This window comes from Falco rusticolus, chromosome 2 (genome assembly GCF_015220075.1).
Source record: "Falco rusticolus isolate bFalRus1 chromosome 2, bFalRus1.pri, whole genome shotgun sequence".
NCBI lineage: Eukaryota > Metazoa > Chordata > Aves > Falconiformes > Falconidae > Falco > Falco rusticolus.
Window position 1 is genome coordinate 4,206,331 of NC_051188.1, and position 16,093 is coordinate 4,222,423.

Sequence of the window (16,093 nt, forward strand, 5' to 3'; positions counted from 1 at the left end):
CAAAACGCATTTATTCTTTCCACAGGGTGAAAACTAAGGCGTTACCTCAAAGGATGCATACACAATCATTTGTGTGCTCAAGAGTCCATGCATTTTATTTGTCTCTCCCCACAAGGAAAACACTCGTGGCAAGAGGTGCAATCTGTTCCGAACACAAAATTGCAAAATAGCACTGCAGGTAGACACTGGAGAAAAGCTCAGCCCCCACCTACTAGGACAGGAAACATTTACACCAATTACCTCACGCAGGGGTCACCCTTCTTAGTTACTAGGTGCAAAAACCTATCCTAAAGGAGGCCATGCCTATTTTTCAGGACCATCCCAAGGCCATTTGTGGCCTGCTATGAAAGCCAATGTTACCACCTTCAGCAGCATGACGCTAACACCTATTTTTAGCATTCCTTACGCTAGAGAAGCCCAAGAATCACCACCTGCCCACTCCTGGCACTCCGTCAAACGCCTTTCCCTCAGCCACTGAGTGGGAGCACGAGACTGAACTAACCCACACCTTGCGTAAACGGGGTTCCCAAGAACAAGGGAAACGGCTCCACAAGCCTCCGGCCAGGCTGAGGCAGCGGCAGCCGCCAGCACCGCCCGGGTTTGCCTCAGCCCGCCTCGCCTCCCCTCACCTCAGCACCGAGGGCCGCAGCGCCTCGCGCCCCCCCGTTCCCGCCTCCCGCCGGGGAGCCGGGCGCGCATGCGCGGTCCCGCAGCCTCCCGCGCGCTGCCGGCGGCCGCCCAGCGCCTGGCGGGGGAGGGGGGGGAGCAGCGCCGCGCCGCCCGCCCCAGCCCGCCGCGGGGACGGGGCTCTCCCTGTCACTGCCTTCGGCTGCCCGCGGAGGGGCCGCGCCACCGGCCGGACCGGGGATCGCGCTCGCTTGCTGACCCCTGTGGGCGGGAGAGGGGAGCTCTCTCCTCTCAGGCTGGAGGGAGACGGGAGGCGCGCCCGGCCCGCCGCGGCGGGGCTGAGGGAAAGCAGAGCCCCCTTCCCCCCCTCTCCCCGCCGCCTGCCTCTTTTCCACCGCAGGGGGAGGCCGTCCCTCTCCTCAGCCCTTCCCCGGCGGGGCAGGAGGGGAGAGGGATCCCCGCCCTCAGCCCGGCCAGGCCGGGCTCTCCTGCCCTTTGCTCCCCGACAGGCGGAGGGAGCGTCCGAGCTCTCCGCCTGCGAGCAGGTGCCCACAGAAGCTGGCTCCTACCTCGATGGGAAGGAGTGGTCGTTTTCCCTCCCTCTCCCGCTTTCTTTTTCCCCGTAGGTGTTGGGGCTGGACCGGGGTGAACTCCTCCAAGTCCTTCGGCCTCTGAAACTCCCGCCATGGCCGCCGGTGGGGCCGGGACCTCGCTGCTGCTGATGGCCGGCATCACGGTAACGGTGGGGCTGTGCAGGAGGCTAACCCGCCGCCGGCTGCGCGCCCACCCGCGCCTCTGCACTTTCCTTTTGGAGATGTTTAGCACCTTCCAGGTGTGCGCCTGCACTAACGAACTCTGCCTGCTCGGCAATGTGGAGCCGAAGCCGCATGCCGCCCTCACTTTCACCTACGGCTTCACCGTCCTGCACGGCCTGACTCTGACCGGCAGCACATGCAATCCCTGCGGTACCTTGCAGCCGATGTGGGGCGGTGGGACATCGGTCAAGATGGGTGGACTCAAGATTGCCGCTCAGTTCGTGGCTGCAGTGCTTGCCAGAGTGTTTATGAACTTTATCTGGAGCCTGGGGATGGCAGAGCCACATTTTGAGGCACTCTCACAGGGCTGCAGCAACCCCATGCAGACTACAGAGACGCAGGCGTTCTGCATAGAACTGCTCTTTTCTGTCGTTTTCCAGCTGACCATCCTGCGAGTGGAAAGTGTTAATCCCAAATACAAAGTCCATTTGATTGCACTTCTCATCACCATGCTCGTGTATGCAGGTTAGTCTGTTTTCTATTTACCCTCTCTGTTCCTGCAAGAATGTTGTAACAGGCTTTTTTATTTTCTTAAAAGTGTTGTTACAAAATTATTTTTCTTAGATTACAAAAAATACATCAAGAAAAGTCTTTGGCCCTAGGTATGCAGAGTTCATGTAAAGTTTGCCTGTTCATGTAAAGCTTCCAGGCAGCTGTGGGGTTAAGAATGAAATGAGTTACAAATTTTAAATTATGTCAGATCTACAAATAAATATGGTTAGGAGCATCACAGAACACCGTTAAAATATCTCAGTGAAGGATGGTTTCATAATCTGAGTTTATATAGCGTGAAAAATTTCATACAATGTGCTGTCTGATCTTTAAGTGGCATTGTGAGAAAGCACCACTGTGCATCAGAAAAAAAAATGCTGACTGTGCAAGGGCAGGGTCCAGACCAGTAATATGGAAGTTCTTCATTTAAATAATGCATAATTCATATCAATGCAGTTTATTTAACTGTGTTAAATCAGAAGCAGGAATGGTTATTTTTAGCATGCATGCAGAAATGGTAAAATAATACCTCATCAAACCAAATTTGAAAAAAGAAAAACACCTGGGTGCTGGTTGTATCATGGCATTTACAAGAGTCTTACGTTTCTGTAATGCCCTGTGTGTCCATGACCTTGCTTCTGCCTGATTGTCACCTCACGCTTCCCAGAGCTGGGATGCTGTCACCTGCGTAGCCTCTCTGGATCAGTGGGAGGGAAGAGGTGAAGGGCGTCAGTCTGAACTTCTGCTGGCTGCTGATGCTCCCTGTTGTCCCCAGTTGAAGTGCCAGAGTGGTTATGTCACTTGAGGACTGCCCTGCCCTGCAGTAGGTTGTACTGGGAAGGAGATTTCTGTAGTTTGGGGCTCAGGGACGTGAGAGAGAGATGGTTACAGAACTCCCTGCTTGTGCTACAGCACCCACCACACAGCAAGTCATCTAGGAAATTATCAAATCCGTTTATGGGAGAGGGAGATCACCCTCTTTATCTGCAAACATCTGGGATGTCATTGATGTTTTGTCCAAAAAGTTTAACTGTATTATGCTTTCTAACATAATAACATATAGTAGAATACAGTACAGTCAAATTTTCAGATGTATTTATTAAAAAATACTTTACTCATTATGTTTAGCTGAAATTAGCTAATTAAGACTCTGTAAGATTTAAAGTCCATGGAGAGTTTTGAGAATTAACTTAGCAATGTGAACTACTTTCTAAAATTATTTTTTGAAGGCAGAGGCAAGGTGTCAGTGCATTTTAGCACATTAAATATATTTCTGAATTGCTCAGTAAAAGTGTAGCCAAAGATTATCCTCCCTCTTCTACAAGCCTGGATTCCTGATTCTTAACATTCTTTTCCTGCTTAGCAAGTAGTCATATAAAATAATACGCGTCACATTCTCTTCACTAGTTCATACAAAGAATTCATGCCCATTGTCGTTGGCCAGGCTGGCCTCATATCTTTTCCTAGCAGGAGAGGGGGTTGTGTACCAAGTCCCCTTCCTTGTCGTAAACTTGGACTTGTTATGACTATCCGGTACAACCGATCTGTGAGTACTTCTGGGAAACATCAGACCTGCTGTGCCCAGGCCTCTTCCACATGCACAGTTTGTCTGTATCATGTGATACCCTGTGCTACCTGGACATTTTTCTTCTCATTTCTTTTAATCCAGAATCGAGTCTACTATAAAAATATATATGCATTCAAGAAAGCAGATTCTGAACCTAAGTAGTATAGGGGAAAATCTAATTCTTTCTTGTTCGTTCTGCTCCAGGCTTCCTAAGGTTTGCACTCTTTGCTGTACATTCATTTTCAAAAGAAAAGGTGGAAAGTGCCACCCTCCTCCTGCAGCAGTCACGAGTCTGGTGCTTACTGTGCACTCCTAAGGTGTGGACTGAAGCCTCATGAAGTAGAAGAAAGGACAAACCCCAAGATTCCTATCACTGAGCTAGTACACAAAGAGTGTGGGAGCAGGCTGCTGCTACTTCTTTCTTTCTGTGATCAAGTCACAGGCTTGCACTTAACAGATCTCTTTTTCAGTGGAAGGCTATGTAGGTACATGTGGGATACCACAGAGGTTCTCAGACCTTTCTTGCCGCCTCTTTCCCTTTGCCTGCATCTGCACACCAACATTCCCCAGGATATCCTCCATTCTCCTGCCGCCTCCATTTTGAGGGCTGCTTGGGACCCCCTTCCCACAGCCTCCTGACACGTGCTGAAACAACAGCGAGTGGTCTGGTAGGTGGCCATGACCTGTGTCTGGTGCATATATACAACCCGCAGCATATCCTGTGGGTCTCATGGCATAGCCCCAGCCACATCTGTTCTACTTCCAGTCTGAGAAACAGCACTTTGTAGACGCAGTAGGAAGAGCAGCTTCCAAATTAGATGTTACAGATAGTGGTCAAGTTCTTGTCTACATACAGGCTTTGAAGATAGATGCTTAGCTTAGCCGGGCTGGATCACTCTCAGGAAACCTTCCGCACCTCTTCATGGACTGTTCATAAAGAACTTGAGTGCTTCTGTAAGAGGAACGGATCCTTCTTGTTCACCCAGCACCACAGGGCTAGGCAACCAGCACAAATTTAGGCAAAGTACCAGTTTGCCTAAACTAGCATTAACATTCTTCCTTTTTCCGACAAAAATATCAAATACTTTAGAATAATTTACGAATACTGATTTTTAAACTTCAATTGGATAGATACAGTGTTCTAGCAGGGAACTCAGAAAGGCGCATTACATTTACAAAATAAAATTCATGCTAATGATTTCTTTTTACACTCTGATTTTAAAAAACAAATCCAGTCTGACTTCAGGACCCATGTTTATTACAGATACAAATTAATCAGAAACATTAGAAAATACATCTCATACATAGTACATCATATTTCATTCAGTGAATTAGGTTCTATTACAAGTTTGAAAGCTGTATCCTGTAAGAGGAATGACTGCTGTCCGAAAAGGGACTGTAAAGAATATCTCTTACTCCAATTTGGTTTGGGACAATTTTGAAGGATAGCCATGTCCCTATGGCTTACACCCGTCTAAATGTATTGGTACACATACAGGGCTCAAAAACATTGAATTGTACTTACATGGTTGACTAAGCAAAGTTGTTGGAAAAGATAAATGTCGATAGGTCACTGTTGTGTGCACCCCATAAAGAGTACTTAGGTGTGCCATGCAACTTACTTTGACAAATAACATTAGATTATACAGTATTTTTAAAATTACAAGCTTATCCTTTAGTTTTTCTTTGACTTTTTCATAGTTAAAAGTATTTTTTTTACATTTATCCTTACGCAGACCAAATTTTTATAGTAGTACAGACTGTACACAAAAGCTGCAATACTGAATTCGTAGTGTTCCTTATACTAAACAGAAGGAAAAAACCATTATGTCTTCGCATATTAAGAGAACAATTCAGAAGTTAAGGGTGCAGACCATACACATGTTGGTAAAGAATATTTTAAGAATATATTTGGATGTTTCCTCTGGGAAAACATTTAACTGGGGGTGGGGGGAAATACATCTTTTGAGGGCTTTTTCATTTACAGGAAGTATTACAATGAAGTCAGAATTGTATGAAATTGATTAATTTTTCTGAGCCTAGCATATCAAGGTAAAAATGACATATGTATTTTTAATTGTGGGTTTCTTCCTAATTTTGGTTTTGCCTTTAGTAATTTCAAAAGTTAAAATTACTTTCTCACACATTATGTGGAGCACACATCACTTCACATTTTTAATTTTTATGTGTACAACAGCAAAGATGTTACACTTTTTTTGCCATAAAACCATTTATCTTTTCTAGTACACAGACTGAGATGTTTTAACAATATTTTCAAATAAGATTATTCTAGTGGCCCTGGCCTGTCGTTGATATTCCAGTAGTTGTTAGTAATGAATATTGAAGAAATACGGCAGTTAAAACTGTCTAATGTTTAATGTTCAGAAAAAGCAACTGCATCCTTAGAGTGAAATTGTACTCTTAAATGTGCCTATGTAGGTATAAAAGCAGAAGCAGTGACTTCATAAACAGATTAAAGCAAAGTAAATTATTGTAGATGGCCTTCCTGGCAACCGTGGAGCTGTTAATGTGTCAGTGTCCAGAATAACAAACTGCACAGTAAATCTGAGTCACTCTTGAGAACAAGTGTGAAACCAGAGTAAACTGAGTAGCTCCACAGACATTAAAACCTTCCCAAACTGTAATAACAGTAAAAGAAATAATAAGGAGAATACAAAAAGAGAAATACAGAAGAAGAGAATGGCAAAGACCTTACTAAAACTTACAGTAAATGACTGCATGCTCCTAACAAATGAGGGTCTGCAGCAGCATGGTATTTGTACAAAGGGTAAGTTCAAAGCTCATACTAGTTTATTTGGGAAAAATCAACAATAAGCTTTAAGAAACTAGATACAACTATGTAATATTTTATGGGAATAGATTAATAGCTAAAACGGATATGGGGTGGTTAGTAACTAATAGCACAGAAATACAGGTAATTTTGCTATGAGTAATGCTTTTTCTGCAGGATTGCAATGGGAAGAACAAACATCAGAATTAAAAACACCTCCAGGTTCACCTGTAGTGTAATTACAGTTTAGTCCCCACAGTGTAATGTGATTGAATCTAGTTATTTAGGGAATGTTTAGGCAACTTTGTTTACATCTGAAGTCAGAGGTGAGGAAAGATGCTTGGCTTCTTTAAGCTTCCCTTTTCAAGAGAGTCAAGTCGTGTTTGCTTTTATTTTTCTACAGACAACATACAGAATGATTGTGAAGTCTTTCCCCACAGTTATTACCATATGATAAATCTCTATGTTCTATAAATAGATATAATAGTATTAATGTTCTAATAAGAAAGTATAGAAGTTAGCTTAGCAAGAACAATGCTTCACAGGTTTTTCCATTATCTCGCATACGTGTTTGTTACATGTGACATGGGGATGTAATGAAAGCTCAGTATGTGTTTACTAACTTGTGTGTCATTTCTGTCTCTTCTCAAAGCCCGATACAGACTATTCATAAAACAGCTTATAGTTTTATCAATGGAAACATTCAACACTAGCCAAAACCATCTCTTCAAAGAATACTTGCTAGAAAGAGATAAAGGAAGTTACAGCCTCCTTCAGATACCTTACACTTTAGATATTTTATTAAAGCATTTTAGAAAACTGTCAAACTGTTAATCATATCATTGGGTAAATAACTTCAGAAGAGTTCACCTGTTCAAATGGTTTCTGCTAATTTATTTTATTGCAGGGTATGTGTTGCTTGTAGTATCGTGTATGTGCATTTCAATATTAATTTAAAATAAATAATAAGAAATATGGTTTAATTTCATATTTTTTTACATTTTTTTGCAGGTGGAAATCTCACAGGAGCAATATTTAACCCAGCACTGGCTTTTTCATTACATGCGCATTGTTTCTACGACAAATTTTTGAGTTACTCACTAGTATATTGGATAGCACCATCCTTAGGTAAGTTAACATTTTCTCAAATACATAAAAGTATTACTTAGTACATGGTTCAAAAATCAGGAAATAGGTATTCTTTATTAGATAGCCTGCCCATTTTCTACTTTAAATAAAATCCAGAAAATAGTCAATTATAACGTGTGTAGAAGTAATTCAGAATCATGGTTTCATTTTGCAAACGTAGGCTGTGTATTTTTAAATTTGTTTAATGCTCTATGTAGAGCACCTGTAACACTTTGTGAATTAAGCATCTAATCCTGAGTTTTAAACACCAGTTTTATTCACAAAATGGTATCTACTGGTTTGATCAAGTAGCTTTTTAGAAACAACCATATTCAGTTATATAATTGTTTAGTTTAGATGTCACATTCAAAGTCTACGTGCGTTTGGGATACACTCTAAGCAAGAAAATGTGCTTACCAAAAAACCGCAACAACACAGTTCTAAATGGAAAAAGGTTAGTGTTTAGGTTAGGGTTAACTAGTTGGTTATAAACCAGCAGCTGTTTACTCTGGAGCATGATCCTTTTGAAGCTGCTTATTTTTGGGGGCTTTATGCCTTGGTATTAAAATCCAGCCTGTTTGAGGTATGCTGCAAAATCTCTCACTGACCAAAGGCCCACTTGTAGATCCTCGCAGAACATTAAAAAGGAGGAGAGGCTACCTGAAAGTAAATATTAGCCTGATTAACCTCAGAAAGAGAAACTACTTGTTAGCTTGCACTTTCTGTCTGGCTTTGTGACAGTATACAAGAACATGGGGATGAATAATTAAAAAAAACAACCCACAGGTATTAGAACAAGTGCTTAAAATAGGCTTTCTCAATCAGTACTTTTAAAATATCAAAAACTTTATCTCCATAGTGTCTAAACTAGGCAGTTTCCATTTATATTTCCCCCCCGTCACTGTTTGTACAATCTGTTCTTAGTTTAAGAATAAGGAATATTAATAACTGGATTTTTTTTCTAACTCAGATTATGGTTTTGATTTGGAAGCTATTTATTTTAACCTCTAGTTGTGTGCAGTTGAAAATGCTCCATGTAATACTTCATGCCGTTGATAGTTTACAGTTGGTCCCTACCAATCTCGAGCTTTCTGCTTAGAGGGTATATAAAGAAGCAGTCTGCTAATCCCAGATTCTCTCGTGACTGTTAATCCTATTAGAAGGTACAACAGTGATGAAGGTACAACAGTATGTAAAACATACACAGGAAACATCTCAAAGAGCTCCAGTTATAACAAATAACTTTTTCTTGTTTGAGTTCATGTTGGGTGCATGTTCTATTTGCATTGACTCTCAGTCAGTCAAAAATGGAGACAAAGTTTTTAGTTTAACTAAAATTCAGATTAATGCAATTTTGTTACATTAGATATCCAAACAGGATGGCTGAACAATAGAATAAGCTTGATAAAAGCCTATGCACTGTTCCAGTCAGTAGCTCAAGAAATGTCTTGGGCAAAGCTGATGAGCACCAGCTGGGTCCTAACAGAATACATGGTATTTCTCAGAATTCAGGTTTAGCTTTCTGGTATATTAACTGATTTCAACTTGACAACCGTTTTGAGATTTTCCAAGTTCTAAGTTAAGTACTTGGGATTTAATATTTTGGCAAGTGATCTAAAGAAACAGGAGGCATTCTGAAACGCCATGTTCTACTTAGCAAGACGCATCCTTCAGAACTGCTTTGCAGAAAGCCTTCGGGTGATTTTGGCTAAGAAAATCAGCAGATGTTAACTCAAATGGAACCATGAGTTGAGGAATTTAGAATGTGATGAAGGAGTAATGTTACATTTCTATGAAAATTCATAATCAGCAGTTTATCCTTCATTAACATGTAGAAAATACATACAGAATGTATTGAATGCTGCTTCTTAATTTATGAGGGAAAGGAACTCCAGACCAAGTAGTTGTACAGGTACGAATACTCGGGACATTTCACTTCTTATGCAGTGTCACTACTGTAACAAAACACTTTATTACAGACCTCAGATCCCCCGAGGGGCCAAGCAGTCCACTGGTGGTATAAATATCTCATTACAAAACAAGGGCGTTTCATGGATACATATAGCCCTTGTCTTATAAACCAAGAGTTGTAAACAAATATAATGTGGCCGGGGATGCAATTATAGAGGAGATAATTATATTTGAAAACTCAATTGATGAATACAGGAGTGTAGATCTACAAATCTAACATGAAATTTTTCTTTTTTATTTATTTTAACATGAAAATTTTCTTTATTTTAACATGAAAAATTTCTTTTTGAGAATAAGAAAATAATTGGAATAGAATTTTTTCCTCCAAAATTGAACCAAATGATGAAGAAAGCACTATTTTAAATTTAGTTGTAAAACTTACTTTCAGAATCCATGTGTCAGCACAAATACTGTTTCAGACTTCCTAGAAACTGGCAGTGGTAGTGATATGCTAATCTGATGTCTCACTTTTCCCAGCATTAGCATCTCAGATTGTTAAATTACTTTGTTCTTATTTTGGGGAATTATTTTAGGAGTCTATGAGGGTTTTTTGTGATTTGCTATAGTAACTACCATATGCAGAACTGTGGACTAGCATACCATGAAACTTCAAATTGCCTGTGCAAAGTGCAATATGATCTCATTTATGGCCACAGCAAATACCCATGAGGACAAGGAGACTTAGACCGTTCAGTACACAATGGATACCCTGATAGCTGTTGTTTTATGTCAACATTGAAACAATTTTCTTAGAAAGGGCACTTAAGAACAAGAGGAAAATTGATTATCACCTTCACAAGAGGAGGAAGTGAAAGTTTTCTTTCAGGATAAACAAATCTACTGGTGGCTTATGGTCTTCCATGGATATAATCTTGGAACTGCAGTTAAGGATTTATTTTTCCAAATGGCTTCACTGACATTTTGGTGAAGGTGATTCTCCAGTATCATTAAACCAGCTAACTTCTGTAGTAAATGTAGGTGTCAGCAAATGTCTAAAACTTTTAGCATAGGCAGGCCTAAATCCTGCACTGTGAACACAGAAGCAGTAAATACTGGTGGAACGAAGATTGCTTCTGTTTTACTGCCAAAGGAATTTGGGTTAGTTGTCCAAGCATGATTATACTATTAGTAATGATGGGGACCAAGCTAATGCTTCTCTTTGAGTGCTAAGGAGATGGCAGCTATGAGTGGAAGAGCTAGTGACAAGACAGTGGACATGAGGGTGATAACATGAGAAGCTCTTTTCTGGACAAGTACCAGCTTAGCACATCTGGCTAGGTTTCTAACATATAAAGTCTCCTACCCCCTGACCCTGGTTCTCCTAGGGGTTTTCAACTATGCAGACATCATCTGGCAAGAGCAAAACTCTTACAGCGAGTGAACGGCATCCAAGAAGTTCCTAGAAAACTGTCACTAATCAAGTCTAATTCAAATACTGGACAGCCAGTGGGTGGTAATCCTGTACTTGACCTGCTTACAAGCATGGAAATATGGGCAGTGAATGTGGGCACTTGGGTTGTAGCTCTCACAAGAGTTCAGGGTCCAGAGGAAGACTAGGAAGGCAAATAGCAGAGCTGTTCAGACTTTGGACTTTTGCTTATTTAGGAAACTGCTAGGTCAGTAGTAATTCCCTCAGAAGCTGGCAAAAATGGGAGAAGTATCCCATGGAAAAGTGATTTTTCAATAAAGCTTATTGAGAGCTCAGTAATGTTTTGATGTGCAGGAACAAGCTGTCATGTAGTTAGACTGGGAATTTTGACACAAAGCCTTTCCCTGCTGACTAGACAAGAAGCTTCCCTATGAACAAAGGAGAGCACTTAAGAAGGCAAAAGAGGGACAGGCAGCAAGGGAGGAGTGTAAAAGCTTTGCACAGACATGTAGGAACAGAATCAGGAAGGTCAAAGCTAAGCTGGAACTGAGACTCAACTGGAACTAAGACTAGGGACATACGAAGTTACAAATACGCTAATCACAAAAAAAAAAAAAAAAAAAGTCCACAGAAAATGCAGGTCTATGGGCAGATGGGAGAGACAACCTAGTGATGGATGACATGGAAAGGGTTGGGATACTCCATGTCTTTTTTTCCCCTCAGTCTTCCCAAGAAAAATTTGCTCCCAAACCTCTGTGGAAGGTTTCAGAAGGAAGGCAATAAATAGTAAGGGAGCCACAGGGTAGGACCAACATAGAGAAGCTCAATGAATGCCAATCCATTGGTTCTACTGGGAGTCATCTAAAAATGCAGGTAGAGTTGGCTGATGCAGTCATTGTCCATCATTTATGAGAAGTTACAGCAGCTGGAGGAGATCCTGACAACTGGAAATGTGCTAATACTCCGCCTGCTCTTAAGGAGGAGGAAGAGAAGCCAGGTAAATGGTTTGTTGCACCTCAGTCACTGGGAAGATGGTGAAGTATCTAGCCTCGGAATCCATTTCCAACAATGTAAAAACAACGGTAATCAGTCAGCACAGATTTAGCCACTGCAAGCCACACTTGGCCAGCTTGATTGTCTTCCACAATAAAACAAACGTCTGTGGAATGAGTGGGGAGCAGCATACACAGTATACCTTCACTTTAGTAAGGCTTTTGACACCATCTCCCACAGCATTCTTGGTTCAAAGTCAAAGAACTAGGGGTCACGCAAAAAGATTGTTAGATGGAATAAAAATTGGCCAAACCACTGACCTCAGAAGGTAGTAATTGACGGGTTGGCATCTGGCTGATGGCCAATAACATGCAGAGTGTGCTGGTGTCAGTACTGGAGTTGATATTCCTCAGCATGTTTAACAGTGTCCTGGATGTAAGTTTGTTCACAATAGTTTGTTCTCTCTGCAAGTAAAACAAGCCACACAACTCAGCACATTAGTGTCAGCACATCATGGGACATTAGTGTCTCCCTCTACTCAGTGCTTGTGAGGTGGCATCCGGAACATGTCTGGTCTGGAGTCCCCCAGTTCAAAAGCAATGTGGAGAAAACAGAGGATCCAGTCAGCGGAGGACTACTAAGATGGTGAAGGGCCTGGAGTACCTGATCTGTGAGGGGAGGTTGACAGAACCGATCCTCTACGCTGATGTGAAATGAGGTGAAAGGGGTGTTTTAAGAGCATTCAAGCATTACTTGAGGAGTAGTTACAAGGATGACAGAGTAACTGTTTTCATTGGCAGACAACGTAACAGCAAGGCCGCACGCTGTGGCCAGGGATGTTCATAGGTGCAACCCCAGGGAAACCTTCAGAGAAGGGTTGCAGCAACATTGAAACAAGTTACTGGAGAAGTGCTACAGTCAGTCTGCGGAGGTTTTGGACTGCCCTAGACAAAGCCATGCATGGTGACCTACGGAGGGTGGGCAATAGTCCTGCACTGCATGGGAGACTAGAGAGAATCCCTTCCAATAAGCGTTTCTGTGATCTAGGAAGCTTCATAAAATACAAGCTATGCGTGAGGAATGCTGTCAACCAGAACACTCGTCATTTCTGAAACAGAATATACTGATTTTTTCCAGGAAAGCGGGGGGGGGGGGGGGGGGGGGGGAAGGTCTTAAACTGTATTTAGGTGCCCTTCTTTAGACTCAATGATTCTGATGGGCCCATTCCAACTTGAGATATTCTTATGGCTCTCATGAAGAACATAGTCTCTAACTTCACCATTTTTCAGCTTTGGAATAAACCCTGAACTAGAATTATCCAAAAAACGCCAAAACACAAAACCCACTATCCTATACCTACTTGCAATGGCTAAAATAGATGTGGCTATCAAAACAGACTGCTAGGCTGTTGGCTGAGGAATGGAGGTTTAGCTGCTGGTTCAGTTATTTACATGTCATTTACAAAGACAGGCCTGACACAGCCACAGGAAGGTGCACGCGTTGGATTCACCTGATCAAACTGCTCCACTGTTGGCTTGGCTTGTACAGATCAGAATTAAAACATAAAATATACAAAGAAAAGCATTAACTCCTAAGTATCACTTGCATGGTCTGTTGAAGCTTTCTTTGGGAAAAAAAACATTGTTTGCAAGAAGTAGATTGTCTCTAGACCCTCTTGATAGAAAATTCTCATTTTTCTGCAATCCCTGCTGTATTGCATTGTCTAAAAACACTCGAATACTTGAACATAATGTTTATTTTCTGTACCAGTACCATGTCCTTCTCACAAACAAATAAAGGTCCTTTCTGGAATTTCTCTTTTCAGGTACAATACTTGTGGCTTTTATATGGGATGAAATCCTTCCTCGGATATCCTGAGATATCGAATTCTGAAATCTATCAGGACTACATTAGAAAATACTTTCAACACCTGCAGACATGAAGCTTTCAGAAAACTGTTGAAGTGGACTTTCATGCCATCTTTCAGTTGTATTTTCAGATTTCATGTTTGAAATATTTGACTTACAACTTTGTATTCAAATACTTATTTTGTATTAGCACATTGGGATTTTGAAAATATCTGCCAACAGTTTCAGTTAAGCCATATGAATGTGAAGGACTTAAAACACCAAAACTTTGTCACTTTAGCCATAAGTGCCACTTGCTGACCTTTATTACAACAGCATGCAAAAGTAATTTTAGAGAAATACCCAGTCCTTTCAAAGTTTGATTTTATTGGTTTTTTTCCCCAGAGAAGGCACCTGCAAAAAAGGAGCCGAAGATTTCATTCTTACATTGACCTCATCATATTCCTACTTGCAATATACATGCCTCTAAAAGGAAGAGAGGCTACAGTACTCCTAGAAAAGCCTCCACAGCTCTATTCTAGATGTAGCCTACACCAAAGTTAAAGTCTGTAGGAGCAGCATTGTTTTAACAATACCCAAGTCCAAGTAAGTAACACCTCACTTCCTTTCGGGAAGGCTTTGCCCCATCCTGTCCCACTAGTCCATTGAATGTTTATCCTGGTTGGAAGGAGCAGTAGTAAAGTACCATAAAATTCTGCAGACACACACAAAAAGGCATTTTAGGAAAAAAAGCAAACCACCAACTGCTTTATCTGAGATAACTGCTGCCTCTTCATATAGTAAAACAGACACAGTAAATAAGGAAGAATCATGTGAAACTTTGTTTGTCCTTGATTTTATGTAACTCTTATCAGATATTTTTCTTGAAATAAATGAATATGCAATATAGGAGAATAAATGAAAAAGCTAAAACTACAGGAAAACTACATACACAAACATGCCCTTTATAGCCTCAGCTGAGAACACCACCAATAGGTACTACCCTCTGAAGTTCTGTTTCTAGTATGAGGTTTATTCTTCTGGATGCATCCTGATTTTTATATATGCCAAAATATATTTTTCAAATTTAAGACTAAATTCAGTTTTTCACTTTTTGGCTATGGGTTTAAAAGGAGAGATGGTTAACAAGTTCTACAATTTCTAACAATCTCAGTAGCTGGCCCCTTGACTCATTACCCAAGTCACTGTGCAGACCATTTTTTAAGAGAAAGGGAGGGAATCAGACCAGGGCGGGGGGGGGGGGGCTACAGTAAAATCATGAACCAAGTCTAAAACAGCTACTGTTGTCAGCTATCTTTTTTGCAGAAGTTTGGAAAGTAAATATTTACAGGTAACTTCCTGTTCCAATAAAAACTTTTAATTTTGCAAGGTACCTTACATTCCAAAATGAAATAAACTGTTTGAATGTGCTTTTCATACAAGAGTGTCTTATCCATGACCCTGTATTTGGTCATTAAAATTAAAAAAGAAAAAAAAAAAAAGGAGCTTGCTAATACACTCATGAGAACTAGAACTGCTAGGTTATCGTTCAGCAGCTCTTTGATAGCAGTGTGAGTAGGCCTACTAAAGAATCGTATCTTTGGTAAAATTCTTCACAGCAAGGACTACGCACCACCACACTGTGAGCCTGGTAAGTCACAAACCTTTAGCTGGTTTTACATTCACCTGCTTAGTTATAAGTCTGCCACAGAGGGCTGCTAGAATAGAAACCTGATGCAAGAGACCTCTGAAAAACAGAAGCAGTACATGGTATAAAAATACGTAAAACATGCTTTGGGAGGCTTCTACCTGCCACTTTCCTGCTTTCCTGCTTTTTATCCCTTTTACCTATTTTTGAAGTGATCCATACCTTTCTTTTTTCCCCCTCCCTGGGACTTCGCCTCTACTAGCGTACTCAAGTCCAGATTTTAGCCTCATTTCTTAAGGAATTGAGCCTTACATAATGAACTGATTTGCATGTCTCCTTTGAGCCCATGAGGCCCACAGGGTAAAAGTCTCACAAATAAACCTCAAAGGGAATAAAAACAGGCGGCCAGGGAAAACAGAAAGCAGAGATATAAACCTACAGGCAGCCAAGGTTTGTCAGATTAGAGGCCCTACTTGAACATCATTTCCAACAGCCTGCAAAAGCAAAGTCCGTAAAGCAAAGAGGTCAGATCTGACTTCTGTGTGTCTACATAGTTTATTTTAGCCTGACATATAGGTTAAAAAAGACTGGTACAAATCCGGGTGATCAACAAGTAGTTGCTGTTCATAGCCACTGGAAGTAGAATGTAAAAGTAAAATCACTAATAAATAAACAAGCCTTAAATTGACTAAATTAAGGCAAAACAAAAGCAAAAAAACCAAAAAGTAGCAGAAAGAACGAAAAACAAAATTAACTCAGGAACTGAAGAACTTAACTATTTTGAGTAGTACAGACAAAAATTAGTATTTTACATTCAAAGTAATGAATATTTATGAAGTCTAACT

General features: G+C 41.1%; 1 protein-coding gene across 1 annotated transcript; it reads left to right on the forward strand.

Moving 5' to 3' along the window:
• Positions 1-728: 728 nt before the first annotated feature.
• On the forward strand, positions 729-15,108 carry AQP11 (aquaporin 11). The gene is made up of 3 exons (XM_037376371.1): positions 729-1,907; positions 7,304-7,420; positions 13,579-15,108. The coding sequence occupies exons 1-3, from the start codon at positions 1,313-1,315 to the stop codon at positions 13,629-13,631; spliced, it is 765 nt and encodes a 254-aa protein (XP_037232268.1). The 5' UTR covers positions 729-1,312; the 3' UTR covers positions 13,632-15,108.
• The last annotated feature ends 985 nt before the right edge of the window (positions 15,109-16,093 follow it).

Excerpts from the sequence above, each read along its gene's own strand:
- AQP11 (XM_037376371.1), top strand. The coding sequence starts at position 1,313 with ATGGCCGCCGGTGGGGCCGGGACCTCGCTGCTGCTGATGGCCGGCATC. Across the intron at positions 1,908-7,303 it reads CACCATGCTCGTGTATGCAG|GTGGAAATCTCACAGGAGCA; the intron begins GTTAGTCTGTTT and ends ATTTTTTTGCAG. Across the intron at positions 7,421-13,578 it reads TTGGATAGCACCATCCTTAG|GTACAATACTTGTGGCTTTT; the intron begins GTAAGTTAACAT and ends TTCTCTTTTCAG.